Here is a 24435-nt window from a genome sequence, read left to right on the forward strand (position 1 = left end):
AATAATAATAATAATAATAATAATAATAATAATAATAATGTGGTAAAATGTTACTGTGCGCAAAGAAAAAGCCAAAAGACATATTATGAAATAAATTACAATTATAACAATAATAATAATAGTGTGCACAAGTTTTGAACGCTTAAACCTCGACGTTGAAATACAATAAACATATGCTCTTACCATTTCTTCATGGAGCCTAACTTTTAAGTTTAATTGAAAACTTTTAATTTTTATTTCTAAATTAACTAGATAAAAAAGAAATATTGTGCTTCTAATTGCTTGAAAGATTATTGTGTTTACTTAACCACCTTGGACGGGTGATTGCTGTTTGGTGTTTCTGTTGCAGCAAAACAACAAGGTTGGTTTGTATCCTTTTTCCAACATCTTTTCCACCTCCTCGAATTGCAGTCCTTTGGTTTCAGGTACGAGGAAGAAGATGGCCACAAGTCCAGCGAGTGAACAACCGGCAAACAACAGGAATGTCCCTGAAGTGCCCATAGCCTCTATGAGAGTCAAGAAAGTGAGTGAGACGACGAGATTTGAAACCCAGTTAGCTACTGCGGCTATTCCTCCTCCAACAGCGCGGTATCTCGAAAGGTAAATCTCAGAGTTCACGACCCATGGCAGTGTCCCCATCCCAGGAGCATAGGATATGATGAACAATCCGATGAGCAAGACTGCAAAGATCCCATATTTGCTGGGGCAGCCTTGTGTGTACCATGAACGCCCTTCTAAGTGGCACGTGTGTTTCACTTCATCAGTCACAGATAAACAGGCTCAATGTGGATTTTGATCTTAACAGTATAATCCAGGAGCCTGTTTATCTGTGACTGATGAAATGAAACACACGTGCCAATCAAAAGGGCGTTCATGGTACACACAAGGCTGCCCCAGCAAATATGGGATCTTTGCAGTCTTGCTTCTCGGATTGTTCATCATATCCTACACTCCTGGGATAGGGACACTGCTATGGGTCGTGAATTCTGAGATTTACCCTTCGAGATACCGCGGTGTTGGAGGAGGAATAGCCGTAGTAGCTAACTGGGTTTCAAATCTCGTCGTCTCACTCACTTTCTTGACTCTCATAGAGGCTATGGGCACTTCAGGGACATTCCTCTTGTTTGCGGGCTGTTCACTCGCTGGACCTGTGGCCATCTTCTTCCTCGTACTTGAAACCAAAGGACTGCAATTCGAGGAGGTCGAAAAGATGCTGGAAAAAGGATACAAACCCAACTTCTTGTTTTGGTACAACATAAACGCCAAACAACAATCACCCGTCCAAGGTGGTTAAGTAAGCACAATCTTTCTTCCATTCCATACTTATTAGTCATCCACCCCTCACCCGTCCAAGGTGGTTAAGTAAACACAATCTTTCTTCCATTCCATACTTTATCAGTCATCCACCCCTCGAATGCATATCCCACAATCGCACTCACAATTGTTTCCTTCACATCATTAAGTTAAGATCAGAATATATATGTTTATTAGTCATCATCAAATTAAGATTAGAATATATATGTTTATTATTCATTCAAGAAATCGGTACCGGTACCTAACAGGATCAAACATATATATAAATTGATTAATTCATCGTACATTACAAACCCATAAACCATAATATATCAATACTCAAAATCAACCATATCAATTCTAAATTGACAGTCACAACTCACAAGCACCATATACTGCTCTACAAACTATCCATCCATCGTACGGAGTATCATATATAGGAAGAAAAAGAAGTAATTCAGACAGGAATAAATAAATACTCCGTAAAAATTAAAGGAGAGCCCAATCCAAATCGTAGCAAAAAAAATGTGCTAAATTATATTAACCTCGAATCAGATTACAAATAATACCGTTAAATTAACAATAGATACTTAAATCAAAGTATTATAAAATCCTTGACTTATCAAATAAAGAATCATAAAATAACAATGAATAGCTACAACAATAGGCTATTTCCCTAATCTCATTATCTTCTGAAAAGCATATTCAGGGAGAGCATATTCAGGGAGACCGTTTCTCTTCGAATTGAGGGAGTGAAAAAACAACTAAATTACATATTTACTTCGACTTAACGGAGTTGTACACTAACGAGGAATCACATGTCCGTTACGGGTGGGGCTATATGTGCACCGTTTTGATAATTAAGGAGCAACATTTACACCACTCATAATTCAGGGGTGACATTGATAATTAGCATATTATAGAGGAGTATTTTTTACAATTTTCTCTTTACCATATGATGTATGATATGCTGAGGAAACTGGAAACTAAGCTACTTGTAGTATTTAGAGGGCCGGTCGTTGGTTTTAATGATTCAAAACTTTGGATTGAATCGTTACGTTACTATCCCATTCGAGTGCCTAAAATGGGAATAAAATCAAAAGTAACAAATCTGGGCACATCGTTACGTTAGTATTCCATTCGAAAAAATACGAGAATTCATGGGAATAAAATCAAAAGTAACAGACCTGGGTACATTTTACCTTACTATCTTATTCGAGAATTCACGGGAATAAAAAAAAAAACTAGTTAACTCGTGATTTTTTTTTTGTTGGAGAACAAGTCATGACCTTCTAATAATGTTCGAGTTACCATAATTTACATTTTCAGAGATGCTCTATCGGACGGGGTCCTTGGAGTTGGAGATTCAACCTTTTGAGGCAAATGTTTGAACCACTTCATCACATTTCCGTGCAATTAGCCAATTATCATGGGTAGTAACACCACAACAAAATATAGTTCTAATCAAATAAACATTTCTTAATTACTCAATTTTATTATCTAAATATATAATAAAAAATTCTATCCGTGCATTGCACGCGCACTACACGGATAATTGTGCAATTGTTTGCTCGAATTCAAGCAATGGTAACATTAAAAAAAAAAATCGATACATACAAATTCGAGCAAATAATTTATATTTGATCTTATTTTTTATTATATATTTAGATAATAAAAGTTAGTCCCTGAAGGAATGTCGAATAAGATGATCAATTTTGATGAGTTTGGCCATGTTTTATCTGTGAGTGTAAAGTCCACTTATCCTTATTAGGACTCTATTATTATTAGTATTCGTTACCTATTGTTACTAGTATTAGTCTTGTATTAGGTTTGCTATTCGCTACTATATATATTCCTGTACAGACTTATTATTTGATTTATTCAGAAATATTATATCCTCATTTGGTATCAGCAGGTTCTTTTTCTCTCTCTATGGCGCACCTCGGTTCTGATGGCGGTTCTGTTGGAAGTTCTGAACGGACTGTTTCTGAGGCTGCGCTTGTGGCACCCCTGCAGTCCGGGGTGTCGTTTTCTTCGGCTCATCACTTCGTTTCCATCAAATTGACATCCCGTAATTTTTTGTTTTGGCACACTCAGCTTCTTCCGTTCCTGGATGGCCAAGGATTATTGGGTTTTGTCGATGGAACGTCTGTGTGTCCCCCGTTTACTGCGATTACGGTACCTTCTGCCGAGGAGGCTGCTGCTGCCGTGTCTTCGTCGGCCGTATCGTCCGCCGCTCGGAGTGCATGGCTTCGTCAAGATAAGGCCGTGCTCTCCTTGTTGATCTCGTCCTTGTCCGACGAGATGATGCATCTTGCCATCGGTAAAACCTCCTCTCGGCATTTGTGGGTGGCGATCGAACAGGTTCTTGGTTCGACGACTCGGGCCCATGCTCTTCGGTTGGTGGGCGAACTGCAAGGATTGCGGCAGGGGGATGCTTCGATCCCGGATTATCTTGGGCGTGCTCAGGTGCTTATTGAGGATTTGGCACTTGCCGGCCGTCCGGTGACACTAGAAGATCAGAATATGTATATATTCCGGGGCTTGCGGTCCGAATATCGCCCTTTGGTGGCGTCGCTGACGAGGGGTGCTCCGGTGTCTTTACCCGAGTTATCCGATTTTCTTGTTTCGCAGGCCTTTATATGTGCTGATGATGGTGGTGACGTTGCTGCTGCTCCGGTCGCCATGGCGGCTCAGCGAGGTGGAGGTCGCTCGGGCGGGCAGCAGCGTGGCGGCGGCAATCGAGGCCGAGGTCGTGGCAAGGGCCGAGGCCGCGGTCGAGGTGGCGCCAGGGCTATCCAGTGCCAGATCTGCTCCGGCGAAGGCCACTCGGCCGCTTCGTGCTATCGTCGTTATGATGGCGCTCCGGGGCCGCGGGCACATGTTGCATATTCTGTTGATGATTCGGCTTCGGTTAATCCTCAGCAGTGGTTTCCTGACACTGGTGCGTCGAATCATGCCACTCCGGATCCGTCTTTAATGTCCTCGGCGGTTCCTTATAATGGTCCGGATCATCTTCGTGTTGGTGACGGTAAGTGTTTACCTATTGTTAGTACTGGTTCATCTTCGTTAGCCGCATCTAAAACACTGTTTCGATTGTCTGATGTTCTTCATGTTCCTGGGCTTTCTGCGTCTTTATTGTCTGTGCAACGGTTTGCTCGTGATAATAATGTCTTTTTTGAGTTTCACCCTGATTGTTTCTTTGTGAAGGATCGTTCAACCAGGGAAGTTCTATATAAAGGGCCGACTTCGGGGGGTCTCTATTCTTGGCCTATCTCTCGTTCAAGTCCCGCTGCGTTTGTGGCCTCTCGAGTCTCCTCTGACGTGTGGCATAGCCGGTTGGGTCATCCTCACCCGCGTGTCTTGCGGCAGATTTTAAATTCATGTTCTGTTCAGTCTAGTTTTAGTGATACTTCGGAATTGTGTCGTGCTTGTATGCTTGGGAAATCCTCACGGTTTCCCTTGCCTCGTGTCAATACTACTACGTCTCATGTTTTAGAACTTATATATACTGATATTTGGGGCCCAGCGCCTTTTCTTTCCGTCAATGGCTTTCGTTATTTTGTTTTGTTTGTTGATGACTATACGCGCTATGTATGGTTTTATCCTATGCGTTTGAAAACTGATGTGTATGCTATCTTCGAGCAGTTTCGGTCACTAGTTGAGCGTTCATATGGTCGTAAGATTGTCTCTATTCAATCTGATTTAGGGGGAGAGTATAAACGGTTGCACCGTACTTTTGTCTCTTTGGGTATTAATCATAGGCAGTCTTGTGCCTATACCCATGAGCAGAATGGTAGAGTTGAGCGTCGGCATCGTCACGTTGTGGAAACGGGTTTGGCTCTCTTGGCCCAGGCTTCGGTTCCACAACGATATTGGGATTATGCCTTTGAGACTGCGGTCTATCTCATCAATAAGATGCCGACTCGGGTTTTAGATAATGATAGTCCTCATTCTCGGTTGCATCGTTCTAGTCCTTCTTACTTTTTCTTGCGTGTGTTTGGCTGTCTCTGTTATCCTCTGTTACGCCCGTATAATCGTAACAAGTTGCAGTATCGGTCTTCTCCGTGTGTGTTTCTTGGTTATCCGTCTTCGTTTCGTGGCTATCGTTGTTTTGATCCTGCTACTAACAAGGTATTCATTTGCCGTCATGTGCGGTTTGATGAAACCATATTTCCATTTGCTTCTTCTGTCCCCTCTCAGGTCTCTAGCTCTCGCTCGATTGAGCCGTGGGGTGTTGGCGCCGTTCAGGTTGGCGCAAGCTCCGGTGTTTGTTCTGCTGGGCCGGATCCTCGTCCGGAGATGGACACAGATTCCGGGGCTGCTGGTGCTGCTTCTGATTCCCGCACCGAGACTGCCGTGGCTCCAGATGTGGCAGTCTCGGGTGCTCCTAAGGCGCCCAAGCGAGGTCGGCGCACGGTAAAACCGGTTCCACCTCGGTCTCATGTTATGGTGACTCGTTCTTTGGGGCCGACGCAGCATGTGGCTCTTATGACTGTTTCTGAGCCGACCTGTTATTCTCAGGCAGTTCGGTATCCGGAATGGCGTGAGGCCATGGATCTTGAGTTTAATGCCTTGCTCCAGAATCACACTTGGCGTCTGGTTAGTCGCACACCTGGTATGAATGTTGTAGGCTGCAAATGGGTGTTCAAGACGAAGCGCAAGGCTGATGGCACGATTGAGCGGCACAAGGCTCGGTTGGTGGCTAAGGGGTTCAATCAAGTCGCAGGACAGGACTTTTTTGAGACCTTCAGTCCTGTTGTAAAACCCACAACCGTGCGGCTTCTTCTCTCCTTGGCTGTCTCTCGCGGTTGGGTAATTCGGCAGTTGGATGTTCACAACGCCTTTCTAAATGGTAATCTTGCAGAGACAGTCTACATGCGACAGCCGCCTGGCTATGAGGACTCGTCACGACCGGATGATGTATGCTTATTACAGAGGTCACTCTATGGTCTTAAGCAGGCTCCTCGCGCATGGTTTAACAGGTTACATGCTTTCTTGGTGTCGGTTGGTTTTTCACCTTCAAAGACTGATGTCTCTTTATTCATATACACTCGTGACTCTGTATCTTTATATGTGCTTGTTTATGTGGATGATATCCTTGTTATGGGATCTGATGCTTCGCGTGTTACTCGGCTTCTGACTGACTTAGCCTCGGAGTTCAAGATTCGTGACATGGGTGCTCCGTCCTTTTTTCTGGGCATTGAGACGGTCTCTCGTGGTGATGGTTTGTTTCTTTCTCAGCAGCGATACATGCGAGATATCTTGAGCCGTGCAGGTATGGTGGACTGCAAGCCGTTGGCTACTCCGGTGCCTGTGACTCGACCTGTTTCTGAATCGGTGGTTCCTTATGCCGATCCCACGCAGTATCGCAGTCTTGCTGGGGCTCTGCAGTATCTTACTGTCACTCGCCCGGATTTATCTTTTGCTGTGAATCGGGTCTGTCAGCATATGCACTCCCCGACTACTGAGCATTGGGCAATGCTCAAACGTGTTCTGCGGTACGTTAAAGGCACTTTGCATTTTGTTCTGTTTATTCGCCCATCCTCCTCTGTTGCAGTGCATGCTTTTTCGGATTCGGACTGGGCTGGGGACCCCACTGACAGAAAGTCTACTAGCGGCTTTGCGGTTTTTCTTGGTGACAATCTGATCTCTTGGTCTTGCCGGAAGCAACGTACGGTTGCTCGTTCGTCTACAGAGGCCGAGTACAAGGCACTAGCGGCTGACGTGTCTGCTGAGGTCACTTGGTTGGTTTCTCTATTGCATGAACTTCGGTTGCCGTTGGCAGCTCCTCCCACTCTCTGGTGTGATAATCTGGGTGCAACTTATCTCTGTTCCAACCCGATGTTCCATGCTCGTACGAAACATGTGGAAATTGACTATCACTTTGTTCGTGACAAAGTGGCAAAGAAAGAGTTGCAGGTTAGCTTCATTTCTACTAAGGATCAGCTGGCTGACGTGTTCACTAAAGCTCTCCCTGGTCCGTGTTTCTCTACTCTGTGTGGCAAGCTCAATGTTGTAGCTAGTCCACCTTGTGCTTGAGGGGGAGTATTAGGACTCTATTATTATTAGTATTCGTTACCTATTGTTGCTAGTATTAGTCTTGTATTAGGTTTGCTATTCGCTACTATATAGATTCCTGTACAGACTTATTATTTGATTCATTCAGAAATATATATCCTCATCATCCTAACAAACTAAGATCCGCTTTCAAAAAACAAACAAACAAACTAAGATAAAAATATATAATAAATAATCCTAAGAAAGTAATATAAATACAAAATTAATTCCATGCAACTACGATAAATACAAAATCCTAACAATCCAAGATAAAAACAAACAATCCAAGATAAATACAAATCCAAACAAACTAAGATGAATACAAAAATAATCCTAACAAACTAAGATAATTACAAAAATTCCTTAACAATCTAAGATGGTTTCTTCCCTGGCCTCCATCGTGCAGCAAAATTTATAAATCATGTGCCATAACCATGGTTGTAGTAGGTTATATCTTTATTTATATTTTTGAGGAGCTCAACAAGTCAATATCGCCCACTGAGTTTTTTTTTTTTTTTTTTTTTTTTTTGAAAGCCAAGCACGGTGACATATTTTAATTAATGAAATGAATTAAGTAGTCAGGAGGGACATAGTCCCAATACATAGAGTGTTCCTGATCAAAAGCTAGTGTAGCTAAAGTATGAGCACTAACATTAACTAGTCTAGAGACAATATTGAAAGAGCAATACGTAAATAGGGCCATAATTACCCGACATTGATCCTCCACCACTCCTTCATAAGATAGGACACTGAGTTAATTAATTTGATTCTTGCTAATATTCACTTCATGGTTTTATTTCCATTTTAGGCAATTTATAGAATTCTCAAATTTGACCGAATGGGATAGTAACGTAACGATGTGCCCAGATTTGTGACTTTGATTTTATTCCCATTTAAGGCGATTTATTGAATTCTCGAATTTGACCGAATGGGATAGTAACGTAACTATTCAGTCCAAAGTTTTTAATTATTAAAACCATTGACCGGCTCTCTACTGAGGCTAGATCCCACAACCTCTCACTACTCACTAGAGAGAATAACTTGGTGCTATTATATTGAACCACACGGTTCTTGGTTGCTTAGTTTGGGTTTTAAAAATTTTATCCGTGCATGCACGCGCACTGCACGGATAATTGGGCAATTATTTGTTCGAATTCAAGCAATGATAACATTAAAAAAATCATAATCTATACAAATCATTTCATCCATTGCACTATATAATATTCATTGTTATAATTTATATTTGTATATTGATCAAAATATTCTTAAAGATTATAACAAATCTATTTCGTGCAACGCACGCGTAAGGCGCATGGCAGCAGAGATGGCAAGGCGTATGATGTAAGGTGTTTTACGAGTTGTCTGCCAACATTCTGTGAATTTTGTTTTGTCTGCACCATGGCCAGCTTCTTCACAACCTCCCTCCATGGTTGATAATTTATCATATGATGTAAGATATGCTGAGGAAACTGGAAACTAAGCTACTTGTAGTATTTAGTATTTAGAGGGCCGGTCGTTGGTTTTAATGATTCAAAACTTTGGACTGAATCGTTACGTTACTATCCCATTCGAGTGCCTATCATCATCATCATCATCATCATCATCATCATCATCATCATCATCCAAACAAAACGATATACAAAATAAAATTACAATTAATAAAAAGAAGACAAAAGGGAGCCACGGACTCCCTTTGTAAATGATGTTGGATCATTTTGATCCCACATTGAAAATGTTTGGAAAGAGTTGATGAGCTCTTGAGCTCCTTTATATAATAGGAGCAATGCTCCTCTTACAAACATAATTGTTTGACCATCAATGTGGGCAAGTATTGAGAAGTCCAAAGGCTCCTATTTTATTTTTGAGTACTATTGACCCGGCAAATTATGTTGTGAAACTGTGTCTACCTTGCATGGTAGATACGGTTCCAAAATTGTTTATAATTATGAATATATAGTTCTATAATTATGAACATAGTGTTGTGAACATAATTATGAACATATAGTTATGTAATAATGAATATAGAGATTCAATAATTGTGAATATGAAGTTCAAAAATTATGAATATATAGCTTTATAATTATTAATATATAATTCAGTAATTATGAACATATAGTTTTGTAATTGTGAATATAGAGTTCAATAATTATAAATATGAGGTTCAAAGATTATGAATATATAGCTTTATAATTATGAACATATAGTTCAGTAATTATTAACATAGAATTGTGTCCACTTTGCAAGGTGGACACAGTTCCACAGCATGACTATTCGATTTACCCTGTTACATATAATATCTGTTCATATAAACTTTCTCAACCTATTGAGCTCAACGAGTCAAAAGGCTCTTATTTAATGAAACTTATCTTAGTGGTTTGTTATTTTAGTTTTTTTTTTTTTTAAAATTGTTTTAATTTATTATGGGGTTTGGGAAAGATTAACCCAAAATGTATATGTATTGTTTTAGTTTTTAAGAGGTTGAAGCAAATTGCTAAGTTATTAAATAATATTTTTGGTATTTTGATTAAATATAAAATATTAAACATGCGAATTAGTTAAAATTTTATCGAATTTGTCAAATAATCAAATTACAACCACACGACAACAACAACAACAACAATAATAATAATCCAAACAAAACTATATACAAAATAAAATTAAAATTAACAAAAAATAAATAAATAAAATAAGACAAAGGGGAGCCACATGCTCCCTTTGTAAATAATATGAGATTATTTTGATCCCACATTGAAAATGTTTGAAAAGATGTGTTCTTGAGCTCCTCTATATAAGAGGTACAAACATAATTGTTTGCCAATCAATGTTGCAAGTATTGAGAAGTCAAAAGGTTCTTATTTAAGAAACCTTAGCTTTGTCTTCTTATTTTAGTTTTTATTCATTATTTATATTTATTACTGTATTTATTATTTATTATTTATTATTTATTTATTATTTATTATTAGTGGGTGTTGGGTAAAATTAACACAAAATGTATGTGTTGTTTTAGTTTTTAGCAGTTTAGAGCAAATTATTGAGTTATTAAATAACATTTTTGGTGTTTTGCTTAAAGATAAATTGTTAAAATGACGAATTTGTTAAAATTTTGGTGAATTTGTCAATCTCAATTTTTTTTTAAATCGTCAATAATCAAATAATAATAATAATAATAATAATAATAATAATAATAATAATAATAATCATCATCATCATCATCCAAACAAAACAATATACAAACTAAAATTAAAATTAGAAAAAAATAAGAAGAATGATGTGGGATAATTTTAATTTTAATCTCACATTGAAAATGTTTGGAATGAGGAGCTCTTGAAAATGTTTACAAACATAATTGCTTGCCCATCACTGTGGGCAAGTAGTGATAAGTCCAAAGTTTTTTTTTTTTTTTAAATTTTTTAGAAGTAAAGGAAAATTAAAAATGGAAAGGAAATATTTCAGTAATAATATTTTACATCATCAAGTAGTAAAGACATATTTTAAAAAATAGTAAATGTAAATTAAAAATCATCAAATTAAAATGTAACGGAAATTAGGTAAAAATATCACTACATCTATATTCTAATTGACTGAAAATAAAAAAAATAATTGACTGAAAATGAATCTAATATTACTAATTGACTGAAAATATAAAATGAAATGAATATTAATAATTGACTGCAAATAAAAAATGATCCATAATTGACTAAAAAAAAGACAAATAAATGGTGAGATCATTGCATTTTAATTAAAAATGGAATGAAAATTAAAAATTTGAGGAAAAAATATTTCAATAATAATATTCTACATTATCAATAGTAAATGCATATTTTAAACAATAGTAAAGGTAAATTAAAAATGGAACGGAAATATTTCAATAATAATATCTACATCATCAATTAAAAATGGAACGAAAATTAGGTAAAAATATCACTGCATTTGATATTCTAATTGACTAATTGACTGAAAATAAAAAAAATAATTTGCTGAAAATGAATCTGATATCACTAATTGACTGAAAATATAAAAGGATAACTAATTGAATAATATTCTACCATTATATATTTTAACCCAAATAACCCGTCCCGATGAATTGGAGGTGTTAGCTCTAGACGAAGATGAACAATATTGCGCTGTCACTACCAATGTCGTCTACAAAGAGGTTTCAATAATGTGTAAATATAATCGGGGATATTAAGTTTTTTTTTTAAATGAAAAAATTGTTATATATCTTGACAAAAAAATATATCTTCCATACAAATGAATAAGGATACCAATTCATTTCTATAACTGAGTTGTTAGAGAACGAGCACATTTGCCTAATTTATGAAAATACTAAATAATGATAAATAAATCTTCAAAGTTATAGCACCATATGTGTACATCTAGACATTAGCTATTAATTTGAGCAATTATTTACACAAATTCAAACAATAATAACATCAAAATATATAAACGATGCAAACCATATCTTTAATTGCACTATATAATATTGGATGTTCTAATTTAAATAATTATATATCGATTCATGTATTCTTACTATATTACAACAAATTCATTCCGTGCATCGCACGGGTGTAAATACTAGTATATTATTACACCGACATCTTTTATAATTTTTTTTATAAATTTAACATTATTGACTTTTATTAAAATTGTATATATATGTATTGTAGATAGATGTTAGTTTACTCGCGTACCTGAAGCCATGTTTAGTCCTGAACAGCTTTGAAATCTTCCTTGATATACAGCAGAGCTCCAGAAATAACACCTTTTACATATATATATGATCCAGTGCAATTGAATTATATTAAAGCACATAACATACAAGAGAAGATTCTTTCATGTGGTATAAATAGTAGGAAAATATTAAAGTGGATGGCGATTTTGTAAATAGTGTTTACCAGTTCATAACGTAACCAAAGAGAAGGCCTCCAATGCCGGCAGACATGGCAAGGCGCATAATGCATGTAAGGTGTTTCCCGAGATGTCTGCCAACGTTCTGTGAATTTCGTTTTATTTGCACCATGCCCAGCTTTTTCAGGACCTCTCTCCATGGTTGATAATTTATATGATGATGGGGAATCAGGGCCGGTTTTTAGATTTTTGTAGCTCTGTTAGTGTAAATAAATGAGGCCCTATCAAAATCAAAATATTTGAAACTAATACCGCAATTTTTTATAATCTATACTATTCTAATCGGATATCAACTAAGGAAAAATATTCAGGGAGACCGTTTCTCTTAGTGTATCTCATACGAAAAATTTCATAAGTGTTCTACATTGATACGTATTCACACGTATTTGAATGAATATTTAACAAATTTTGAAAGAATTAAAGAAATAGTAACAATTTTATTATCTAAATATATAATAAAAAATTTTATCCGTGCATTGCACGCGCACTGCACGGATAATTGTGCAATTATTTGTTCGAATTCAAGCAAAGATAATATCAAAAAAACATAATCGATACAACCCATTTCATCAATTGCACTATATAATATTCGTTGTTATAATTTATATTTGTATATTGATCAAAATATTCTTAAAGATTATAACAAATCTATTTTGTGCAATGCACGGGTAAGGCGCATGCCAGTAGACATGGCAAGGCGTATGATGTAAGGTGTTTTACGAGTTGTCTGCCAACATTCTGTGAATTTCGTTTTGTCTGCACCATGGCCAGCTTCTTCACGACCTCCCTCCATGGCTGATAATTTATCATATGATGTATGATATGCTGAGGAAACATGAAATTAAACTAAGCTACTTGTAGTATTTAGAGGGCTGGTCGTTGGTTTTAATGATTCAAAACTTTGGACTGAATTGTTACATTACTATCCCATTCGAGTGCCTAAAATGTGAATAAAATCAAAAGTCATAAATCTGGGCACATCGTTACATTAGTATCACATTCGAAAAAATACGAGAATTCATGGGAATAAAATCAAAAGTAATAAACCTGGGCACATTTTACCTTACTATCTTATTCGAGAATTTACGGGAATAAAAAAAAAACTAGTTAACTCGTGACTCTCTCTCTCTTTTTTTTTTTTTTTTTTTTTTTTTTTTTTGGAGAACAAGTCGTGACCTTCTAATACTAGAAAAATGTTCGAGTTACCGTAATTTACATTTTCAGAGATGCTCTATCGGACGGGGTCCTTGGAGTTGGGGATTCAACATTTTGAGACGAATGTTTGAACCACTACATCATATTTATCGTGCAATTATCATGGGTAGTAACACCGCAACAAAATATAGTTCTAATCAAATAAGCATTTCTTAATTACTCAATTTTATTATCTAAATATATAATAAAAATTTTGTCCGTGCATTGCACGCGCACTGCACGGATAATTGGGTATGATTTGCTCAAATTCAAACAAGAATAACATAAAAAAACATAATCGATACAACCCATTTCATCAATTGCACTATATAATATTCGTTGTTAGAATTTATATTTGTATATTGATCAAAATATTCATAAAGATTTTGACAAATCTAGCTATTTCGTGCAATGCACGGGTAATAATAATAATAATAATAATAATAATAATAATAATAATAATAATAATAATAATAATGGTAATAATAATAATAATAATAATAATAATAATAAGGTGGTAAAATATTACTGTGCGCAAAGAAAAAGCCAAAAGATATATTATGTAATAAATTACAATTACAATAAACAAATGTTCCTACCATTTCTTCATGAAGCCTAGCTTTTAAGTTTAATTGAAAATTTTTAGTTTTTATTTCTAACCCTAACTAGGTAAAAATGAAATATTGAGCTTCTAAAATTTGGAACCACTATAAAATTTGGGACCTTGTGCGGTAGCCCGCTTGCACGACCCAAAATTCGGGCTTGTGGGAACCTAAGCTAGTTACAGTCTAGTATTTAAAGGAAATCACAGTACAGGAATAACAATTTTTAGAACCCAAACTAAGCAAAGATTAAATACGCAACTATCCCATTCATCTCAAATTCCAGAATTCAATATATATATATATATATTGAATAAAATTGGCTTAATAAATAATTTTTTTTTAATGATAAATATAAAACCCACATTTATTGCTGGAATAAAGAGTGGAATTACAATTCAACAGCCACCCCATGACATGACTATGGACATGGAAATCAATTCAAAAAGAAAAGTTCAGAAAAAAAAAGAAAAAAAAAAGGCAAACAACACCAGTACTGCAATATAGTTGTATAATCTATAGTTTTATCATTGCACACAGATCGACAATCCAGGTAAAGTACTAGAAACCATGAATCTTAATCCGATCCTTCTTCACGAGCCCAGCACTGACAAGAAACTGGGACACGTTCTTGCGCTGATCGCCTTGGAGCTGTATCACCTTCCCCCCTTCCTTGTCCTGCACGACATTACCGTTGCAGCAGAAGTCTTTCTTGAGGTCTTTAAGGATCTTGTCGTAACTGTACTCCTTCCTCAGCCCTTGCACTGTCGTCACACTCTTCTTTCCATTCCTCTGTTGGATGCGGATATGCACATACTCTTTCGCTCCAGGGGCGCCCGATTCCTTGGCCTCGGCCTCGCCAAACGGATCAAAAGCAGTTGGGAGATGATGAGCCTCGATATCAACCATTTAACTTGCTTGATGATGAAAACTGTCGCTTCGATCTGAAACCTTTACCAGAGAGCTGATAGAGAGCGTAGAAGGCGAAAGCTTCAATGAATGAATTTTCTAAAATCAAAGTCACAAATGCCAAATGTGGACAAATTCCGGAATCCAGGTCTTGCGGACACGTTCAATGGACTGTGTTGGAGAATATAGGAAAATATAGGAGAAATATATGGCGAAAAGATATGAATGTTGTATTGATGAGTATTATATTGCTCGTAAATTGTTGAGAGTTGTTCCACTCTCCTCTATGTGAGAGGTCTATTTATACCAATTTTGGGCCTAGAGTCATATAAGAAAAAAGAATTCTAGACTGTCTCATATTGGGAATCTTAGTTACATAGACCTAATTTTATTATACTAGAAATAATGAATCTAATTCTGATTATATTGGGAATAATAAGCCAAATCCTTAACGAACCAATCGTTATGATATGGACCCGTGTCCAGCATGCATGCTGGACACGGGTAACAGTGCCGTTATTTTTATTTTTTTATTTATTTTTTATTTTTTATTTCAGACCACATTGTTATAGGAGTATATGTTCATAATTTTATTACTATATATTCATAATTGTAAGTTCATAATGTTAGAGCTCTATGTTCATAATTCAATAACTGTACATTCATACTTCCATAACTGTACATTCATAATTCCGTAACTGTACATTCATAATTCAATAACTGTAACTTCATAATTTTTGAAACTCTATGTTCACAATTTTAGAGCTCTATGTTCATAATTTTATCACTATATGTTCATATTGTAAGTTCATAATGTCAGAGCTCTGTGTTCATAATTTCATAACTGTACATTCATAATTGCATAACTGTACATTCATAATTCTGTAACTGTACATTCATAATTCAATAGCTGTAAAACCATAATTTTCGAAGTTCCATGTTCACAATTTTAGAGCTCTATGTTCATAATTTTATCACTATATGTTCATAATTGCAATTTCATAACGTCAGAGCTCTGTGTTCATAATTTTATAACTTACATTCATAATTCCTAAACTGTACATTCATAATTCCATAACTGTACATTCATAATCCCATAACTGTACATTCATAATGACACAAACGAATAACACCGTTAACGCCGAGACAAAGTCAATTTTTTTTTTAACTGGACTGACGCGTTTTCCCTAAAAACGACGTCGTTTTGGACTCGTGTCCACAATGCAATGTGGACACGGGTCCAGGGCATAATTTGCCTTAACGAACTCTTGAGTTGTTCCGTATTGGGTATCCTTCTTGGACTTCCTTGATCCAGTTGCTTTCATGGGCCGGTCCGTGTGGCCAGGCCTAGTATATTATCCATCAATCGTTATATCCTACACCACGGCGCACATAGCACTGTACGCCGCGCGCCTCCAAAACGACGTCGTTTTGGGGTCGTGTTGGGAGGCGCGGTAGGAAGTTGCTGGGATTATGTGTATTTGTTCACAACATTATGTGTATTTGTTCACAACGTTATGTGTATTGTTCATACAGTTATGTGTATTTTTTATACAATTATGTACATTTTTTTTTATACAATTATGTACATCCGAATCAGAAAATTTGTGTGTATTATGTTAAGAGTTGATATGTATTATGTTAAAAGTTTATGTTTATTAAGTATTATGTTAGATTATGTGTATTATCTTTTAAAAAGAGTATGTATATTTTGTTATATAATTATGTACATTCATGTATACAATTATGTGTATTCAAGTATAACATTATGTACATTCTTGAACAGCGGTTTTTTTTTTTAACGCAAAAACTACTGTCATTCACTGGGGCGAGAAATTTAAAAAAAAAAAAAAAATTAAAACGACGTCGTTTTGCATCTGGGCGCATAGTGCAACGCGCGCCGTGGTGTAGGATATAAATTGCCATTATCCATCATCTAGTCCCCACTTTCTTGAAATTTCATGAAATCGATATCTCAGAAAAATATTTTGAATTGTTCCTTGGCCTACCAACAACAACAACAACAACAACAACAACAACAACAACAACAACAACAACAATAATAATAATAATAATAATAATAATAATAATAATAAAGGACGGTAATAACACCATGAGTGGGAAATGGTGGATTTCTTTTGCTATTACTATTATTTATTTATCTAGTTAACATACATACATACATACATGAAGTCTTCCTTGATATACAGCAGAGCTCCAGAAATAATGCCTTTTACATATATATATGATCCAGTTCAGTGCAAATTAATTATATTAAAGCACATAATAATAACATACAAGAGCAGATTCTTTCATGTGGTATATATAGTAGGAAAAGATTAAACAAATATTAAACTGGGGATTTTGTGGATATATATATATATAGTGTTTACCAGTGTCATAACCAAAGAGAAGACCTCCAATGGCAGCAGACATGGCAAGGCGAATGATGTAAGGTGTGAATTTTGTTTTATCGGCGCCACCTTTTTCAGGACCTCTCTCCATGATATATTATATATATGATGATGAGGAACCTAACGCTAGCTAGTTCCAGTGTATATATTTAAAGGAAATGATGTACAATACAGGGAATAAACAATTTTCAAAACCCAAACTAAGACGCAACTATTATATTCCACTCAACTCAGATCTGCTTACTTAATCATGTTTTTTTTTTTTTTTGTTTAAACCACACATTGTGGTCTGGGTCTTTTTCTGTCCGTTTAACGGTTCAAGTTCATTCGGTTTGCTCCGAGAGGCACTGAAGCTGGCCCAAAAGGGATTGTCACTTGTGGAAATCAAGTTTTCCAAAATTCTTCCCCACAAAGAGAGCTCATTTGCCACTTGAGCTACCGTATTGGGTTATCATGTTTGATTTCCATTAGAGCGTATTGTCAAAGTTTTTTTTTTTTTTTTGTCCATTAGGAAGGGAGGAGGAAAAGGAGAAACAAAATATAAATAAAAAGAAAAAAGGAAACAAATAATAATAAAGGAAAAAGAAAATAAGTAAATGCGCCCTTGGTGCTATATGGGGAGCGTTATGCCGTGCAATTGTGTGCATCATGTATGGTGCATAAGATTGCAAAAACGACGTCGTTTTGACGTCCGATTTAAAAAATTAAAAATTCAGTTTGGATTGGTGTTAACGGCGTTATGTTATGCATAATTTGGATTATATAGTTCATTCATTATGGATATATAGTTCAAATTATGCACAACATAACACCGTTAACGACAATTGAAACTGATTTTTTTTTTTAAAATCGAACATCAAAACAACGTCGTTTTTGTAATCGTGTGCATCATACAGTTGCACAGCATAATTTGCCGTGCTACGGGCTAGCTGTATTTTAGAGAAAAAAAAATACAAAAAACAAGAGATCTGCAATGTGAATGTGACCCACAACACAAAATATACATGTTCCTACAACAAGCAAGTTATATCATATATCAGACTTCACCTTGCATTGTAAATCAAGATCTAAACTGATATTCAAATTATATGCTTGTAATTAGCATATTATGTGTCTTCAATCAATAAATTATGTATCTAAAATTAAATTGAAAACACGTACTATATTAGTAGCAAGTTTATAATAGATGCATAATTATGTGATTGCACTTAATAAATTATGTGACTATAGTTAATATGTGCACATAATATTTTAACTACAGACACATAATTTGAATGTTGTTTTGAATAAGAGTTCACAATGTAAGATAAACTATGATCCATGGTATAACAATTGCTTACAACATACTCAATTTTTTCTCCCCTATCCTATTTTTCCTCCACCTCACCAAAAAAAAAAAAAAAAAAAAAAAAAAGAAGAGCAAACTGGATATTTATCCTAACACTTTGAGACAATTGTTAATTGAATTGCATTGAGGATATCTGGATATGGATATATACTAATATACCTAGTATTTGTGGCCTAATCCTATTTTTAGTAATGTAATGTACGAATGGTTAATGTACATGCAATGCTTCTCGAATAGTGCTTTGGCAGTTACAAAATGTAATTTTTAGGATTTTCCGAATGGTTGTTTACTTTCCGATTGTACGGATTTCTTAGCTACTCAGATGTTTTGAAACAAGTTAGAGAAAATTTCAATTTTAGTTACATGACTATAATGGCTTTGTTAATTTCAGCACATGACTTTTAAAAGTATCAATTTAGTACCTTGACTATGTAATTTTTATCAATTTTGGTCACTCCGGCCAAATTGCCGGCCAAATTTGGCTGGAGTGATTGCCGGCCAAATTTGGCTGGAAAACCTTAATCCAACATTTAGTTTATAATATGATCAAAAGACCATTTTGCCCCTCAGATTATAGATTACGTGTTGGATTAAATTTTTTCAGCCAAATTTGACCGTCAATTTGGCCAGAATGACCAAAATTGACAAAAATTACATAGTCAAGGTACTAAATTGACACTTTTAAAAGTCAGGTGCTGAAATTAACAAAGTTCCTATAGTCATGTGACCAAAATTAAAATTATCTCAAACAAGTTATTAATAGTCGGTACGAATTAATTGTATTAATTTCGTAACCGTTAGTATAATTTCGATAATTAATATGACTGTTTGAAACGTTATAATTCGATTATTAAATTGAATTTATGTGCTGTTCATTAGTGTTATTTCATTCTAATCCCTTATAAAAACACCTGGGTGTTATGAAGATTTTTGTTGTTCGCTTTTGAACTAATCAAAATCTTGTTGATTTTCTTCTCCTCTCTCCACGAAAATTATTTTGTTCTTGAAAATTCTGCTCACACTTCCGATAAAATATCGAAGTGCTCGCCTTTGGTTCTAGTTCGTCGGACTTTAGTTTTGTGTGCTCAAACACTAAGGTCGCAATATGTTTTATTTTGGGAGACTGGCGCTACAATACTCCTAGCACCTTCGGAAGGTAACGAATAGGTTTTAAGGAAAGTGCAAGTATATCACACGATTCGGATTTATTCTCCTTCTTCTCCTTTCTTGTGTTGGGTTAAAATCTTAAGTTTAATTTATAGAACCCTTTCTCGTTTATATATTTCTATATATAAATAAATTCTTGGTTAAATACCAAGTTTTTTGCTTGGGATTAATTTTTCTAAATTAAATCCATTTGTGCTAGTTTCGTACTAATTTTGTTGGGATTATTTTTCCATAAAATAAATTCCTATTTTCGTTAATATATATATATATATATATATATATATATATATATATATATATATATATATATATATATATATATATATATATATATATATATATATATATATATATATATATATATTTGTATTTTTTTTATGCGCGATGCGCAAAAAATAGGTACCAATATTAATACATTATATTAAAATTTTAAATTTATTTAGTTTTTAGATATTTAAATTATTATAAATAATAATAATAATAATAATATTTAAATTTTATGTAATAATTAACATATAACTCAAATATATAATGTGTATATATTATTATTAATGAAGAAGATAAGAAAATATATGGTGGATGCATGTGCATGGTAACAATAGTGGAAAAGATAACGGAAGTTATAACGGTAGGGTTATGTTCGTCCAAAATATTTTAATGTACAACCTTTATAGCATAATGTACAAAAAAAACTAAACGAAAAAAAAGTCATAAATAAGGGGTATAACTTTCTTTCACACTTATTATGTTTTTAGATTATATATATATATATATATATATCTACAAATCTAATAAGAGCGAATAATGTTAGGCCCTTAACTGGAATAAAAAAAATGTCGGTACTAATTGTTTCTTAAAATGAATGGTTCATATTATTTTGATTTTAGTATCTTTTAATGATTTTCCTTATTTACCCTCTATTATATTATTTTCTTCCCTTAAATAACCTTAAATTCCGTTAGTTTAAACTTTAGTAACGGAATATTCCGTTAACTATTTATTATTTTTAATATACTCTTAATTTATATATGGTCTTAGGTTTGAACCTCATCCCAAGTATAGTTGGCATAATTGTTAAACATATATTATGAATATGTTAAAATGTATTAAAAAATATATATAATATAAAATTTAACATAAACTTTGGTCAAATAATTAACTCGACTAAATAAATAGCATTCAAAGTTGAGCATCAAATATTATAAATCAAGAACTACTTTAAAATCATTTGATTTTCTTGAATTTTTATTAAAAAAAAATAAATTTAGGTTAAGTTTTTTTTTTTTTAAAATTAATCTTCTTCGGATTATTTAGAACAAAACTTAATATTTCAATTATGCTTTTGCATTATTGGAATGATTTAGGCCATTATGGTATTAATATTTTTTGTATTTTTTTTTATAATGGTACAATTCTACATTACTTTACAAATATTATACTATTATTTTTTTTATCGGACAAAATTGTTCTTACATCATTGTCAGACCTGCACGGCCTAACTACAAAGTTGTTGATCATAAATACAATTACACATGGACTCTAAAACGTGTACTGAAGATGAAAACAATAACAATGCTACCCAAAAAAGAATTAAGAAGAATTAGAGAAATTTAAACAAAAAGTAGTATTTATTTAGACTATCGCTTTAAGACTAAGTATTTAGACTAGCGTTATTACAAAGTTGCAAACATTTATTTTAGTGACAGTTATAATCAATCTCTCATATATTATCTTGCAATTATATACTTTAAATTACCGATTTAAATAAATAAATTCAACATTTATTTACCTATGCATGAACATCTTCTATATAATATTGCATTGATATACTTTGGAATACTTATTTAAAAATAATTATTGGGCATTATCTCATTCGCGCAAAGCGCGTAAAAAAACTAGTATATATATATATATATATATATATATATATATATATATATATATATATATATATATATATATATAATCTTTGAAATTGGAGTCTTTGTCATTGTCAACTAAGATGTGTATAGTTGAAAGGCCACATATATTTTGCCTGCATCCGTAGTTGAAATATGTAAATTTGAACTTCAAATAAGAGCTATTTCATTGTTTCTACTTTCTATGTTGATAATTATGGAGAAAATAAATCATAAGATATGTTTTAATTGATCTACCGTCCTGCCTTCAAAAATTTATATCTTAGTATTCACAATAAAATCAAATTCATATTTCACTTTTTGTCCTTGGGTAGAATATTTTAAAAACATTCTTCCATAGAGATAGGGTTGGTATTCTAAAGATAGGATTAGGCCACAAATACTAGGTATCCATAATTCCATATCCGCAATGCAATTCAAATTAACAATTGTCTCAAACTGTTAGGATAAATATCCAGTTTGCTTTTTTGAGAGGTTTGAAGGTGTCGTAATATTATTATTAGAGAATGTCTAGGCGGCCAGCTGTCCCAACTAAAAAAAGTGCTTATAATTCAGTGAGGTGATTAGTTATTGTGTTCGATGATGGAAATACTGGGTATACCCAAAAAAAAAATTATTATTAAGAGAACCTATGCAATCTATCAAAGAGCAAGTCCAATATATATATTTTTTAAATGCTTTTTTGGTGAAGTGGAGGAGAAATAGGATGGGAGAGAGAAAATTGAGTATCTTGAAAGTGATTGTTATACCATGAATCATGCTATATCTTACATTGTGAACTCTTATCTAAAAGAACATTCAAATTATCTGTCTGCACTTAAACAATGTTGCCGCTTCAACTATTAGAATATGCACCATAAGCAAAATTCACACTTCCACGTACAACTATAGTGGGAAACATCGACTTAATTCACCAAAATATTAGTTTTAAGATTGTTAGTTTTTTGAATAAGTCGATATATACCCATCTATATATATATATATATATATATATATATATATATATATATATATATATATATATATATATATATATATATATATATATACTCTATAATAAGGTGAGAACGTGTAGACAAATCTACTCTATAATGAGGTGAGAACGTGTAGACAAATCTAAACCTTTGATCTAATAGATGTAATGGTTGAAATTAAATTAAACAAAATTTTATAATATTTATGAAAATGACTCTGCTCATTTTAAAAATTTGTAATTTTTATGAAAATGACTCCGCTCATTTTTTACTTCATTTTTCATCAATCAGATCTTACAAATCAATGATTTGAATTTTTTCAAAAGTTTTCACTTAAGGAGTGGTTTTCGATAAGCAACCTAAAGCTACTTCCAGTGTAGTATTTATTTAAAGGAAATGACAATACAGGGAATAAGAATTTTCAAAACCCAAACTAAGCAAGATCAAAGACGTATCTATTCCAATCAACTCAAATCTTACTATTCCCATTCGAGCGCATTGTGAAAAAGGAGAAAAGGAGAAAAAGGAGAAAAAATACAAAGAAAAAAGAAAAAGAAAACAAATAATAATAATAATAATAATAATAATAATAATAATAATAATAATAATAATAATAATAATATGCAAACAAAAAAAAAAAATAAATGCGCCATATATATATATATATATATATATATATGATTGAGTTCACATGAGGACCACAATATATAGAGGACTGTGCGGACTGATTCCGAGCACACGATAAATTAGTATCTAGCACACAAGAATACATGTAAACATTAGGTTTCGAACCCAAGCTCTATTAATTAACAAACCTATGCACACAACATACAAATCATGGCACACGACTACATTCGGCTATGCACATGACATACAGACTAATGGCACACGACTACGTTAATCCTTATAGTCCTCTATAATATAGTGGTCCTCATTTGAACTCAACTATATATATATATATATATATATATAGTTTCCCGTGCGGTTGGGTGTGTGTCAAGTGCAGTTGTGGGGCGGGATGAGAGCCATTGATCTTGTCAAGATCAACATCTAGGATTAACAAAATTTAAAAAAATCGCGATGCCAATTTGATCTTTTTGCATCTAGGTTAAATTTAAGGTGCGTGGTTTTCCTTCTTAAGGTGCGGCGTTTTTGTGCTGTGTGTTTAAGGTGTGTTAGTTGTTGAAAATTTAAGTGCGTGAGTCTAAAGTTTTAGATGCATTTTTTCCTTCCTAAGGTGCACAATTTTCCTTCTTAAGGTGTGTGGTTTGTGTGCTTAAGATGCGTCAGTTGTTGAAACGTAAGGTGCGTTGGCCTAAAGCTTTAGGTACGTGGTTTTCCTTTTTAAGGTGCGTTGTTTTCCTTCTTAAGGTGCGTGGTTTTTGTGCTTAAGGTGCGTGATTTTTGTGTTGTGTGCTTAAGGTGCGTCAGTTGATGAAAACTTAAGTGCGTCACTCTAAAGCTTTAGGTGCGTGACTTTCCTTCTTAAGGTCCGTGATTTTTCTTCTTAAAGTATGTAGTTTGTGTGCTTAAGGTGCGTTAGTTGTTGAAAAACTTAAGAGGTGCGTCGGCCTAAAGTTTTAGGTGCGTGGTTTTCCTTTTTAAGGTGTGTTGTTTTCCTTCTTAAGGTGCATCACCCTAAAACTT

General features: G+C 34.1%; 2 protein-coding genes and 1 long non-coding RNA gene across 3 annotated transcripts; 1 reads left to right on the top strand and 2 right to left on the bottom strand.

Moving 5' to 3' along the window:
• Positions 1–655: 655 nt before the first annotated feature.
• Positions 656–1294, top strand: LOC109185565 (inositol transporter 4-like). Its single transcript, XM_019335506.1, has 2 exons — positions 656–745; positions 806–1294. The coding sequence occupies exons 1-2, from the start codon at positions 656–658 to the stop codon at positions 1292–1294; spliced, it is 579 nt and encodes a 192-aa protein (XP_019191051.1).
• A 98-nt stretch (positions 1295–1392) lies between these two features.
• LOC109185609 lies at positions 1393–17426 on the bottom strand. The gene is made up of 3 exons (XR_002054993.1): positions 17360–17426; positions 12045–12115; positions 1393–1448 (listed from the first exon to the last, which is right to left on the bottom strand). It is a non-coding gene; the product is annotated as an uncharacterized LOC109185609 (long non-coding RNA).
• Positions 14471–15062, bottom strand: LOC109185607 (protein translation factor SUI1 homolog 2-like). The gene has a single exon (XM_019335556.1). It carries the CDS (start codon positions 14964–14966, stop codon positions 14619–14621), a length of 348 nt encoding a protein of 115 aa, XP_019191101.1. The 5' UTR covers positions 14967–15062; the 3' UTR covers positions 14471–14618.
• Positions 17427–24435: the final 7009 nt, after the last annotated feature.

This window comes from Ipomoea nil, unplaced genomic scaffold, assembly GCF_001879475.1.
Source record: "Ipomoea nil cultivar Tokyo-kokei standard unplaced genomic scaffold, Asagao_1.1 scaffold1334, whole genome shotgun sequence".
Classification (NCBI taxonomy): domain Eukaryota; kingdom Viridiplantae; phylum Streptophyta; class Magnoliopsida; order Solanales; family Convolvulaceae; genus Ipomoea; species Ipomoea nil.

Excerpts from the sequence above, each read along its gene's own strand:
- LOC109185565 (XM_019335506.1), top strand. The coding sequence starts at position 656 with ATGATGAACAATCCGATGAGCAAGACTGCAAAGATCCCATATTTGCTG. Across the intron at positions 746-805 it reads AACGCCCTTCTAAGTGGCAC|TATAATCCAGGAGCCTGTTT; the intron begins GTGTGTTTCACT and ends TGATCTTAACAG.
- LOC109185607 (XM_019335556.1), bottom strand. The coding sequence starts at position 14,966 with ATGGTTGATATCGAGGCTCATCATCTCCCAACTGCTTTTGATCCGTTT.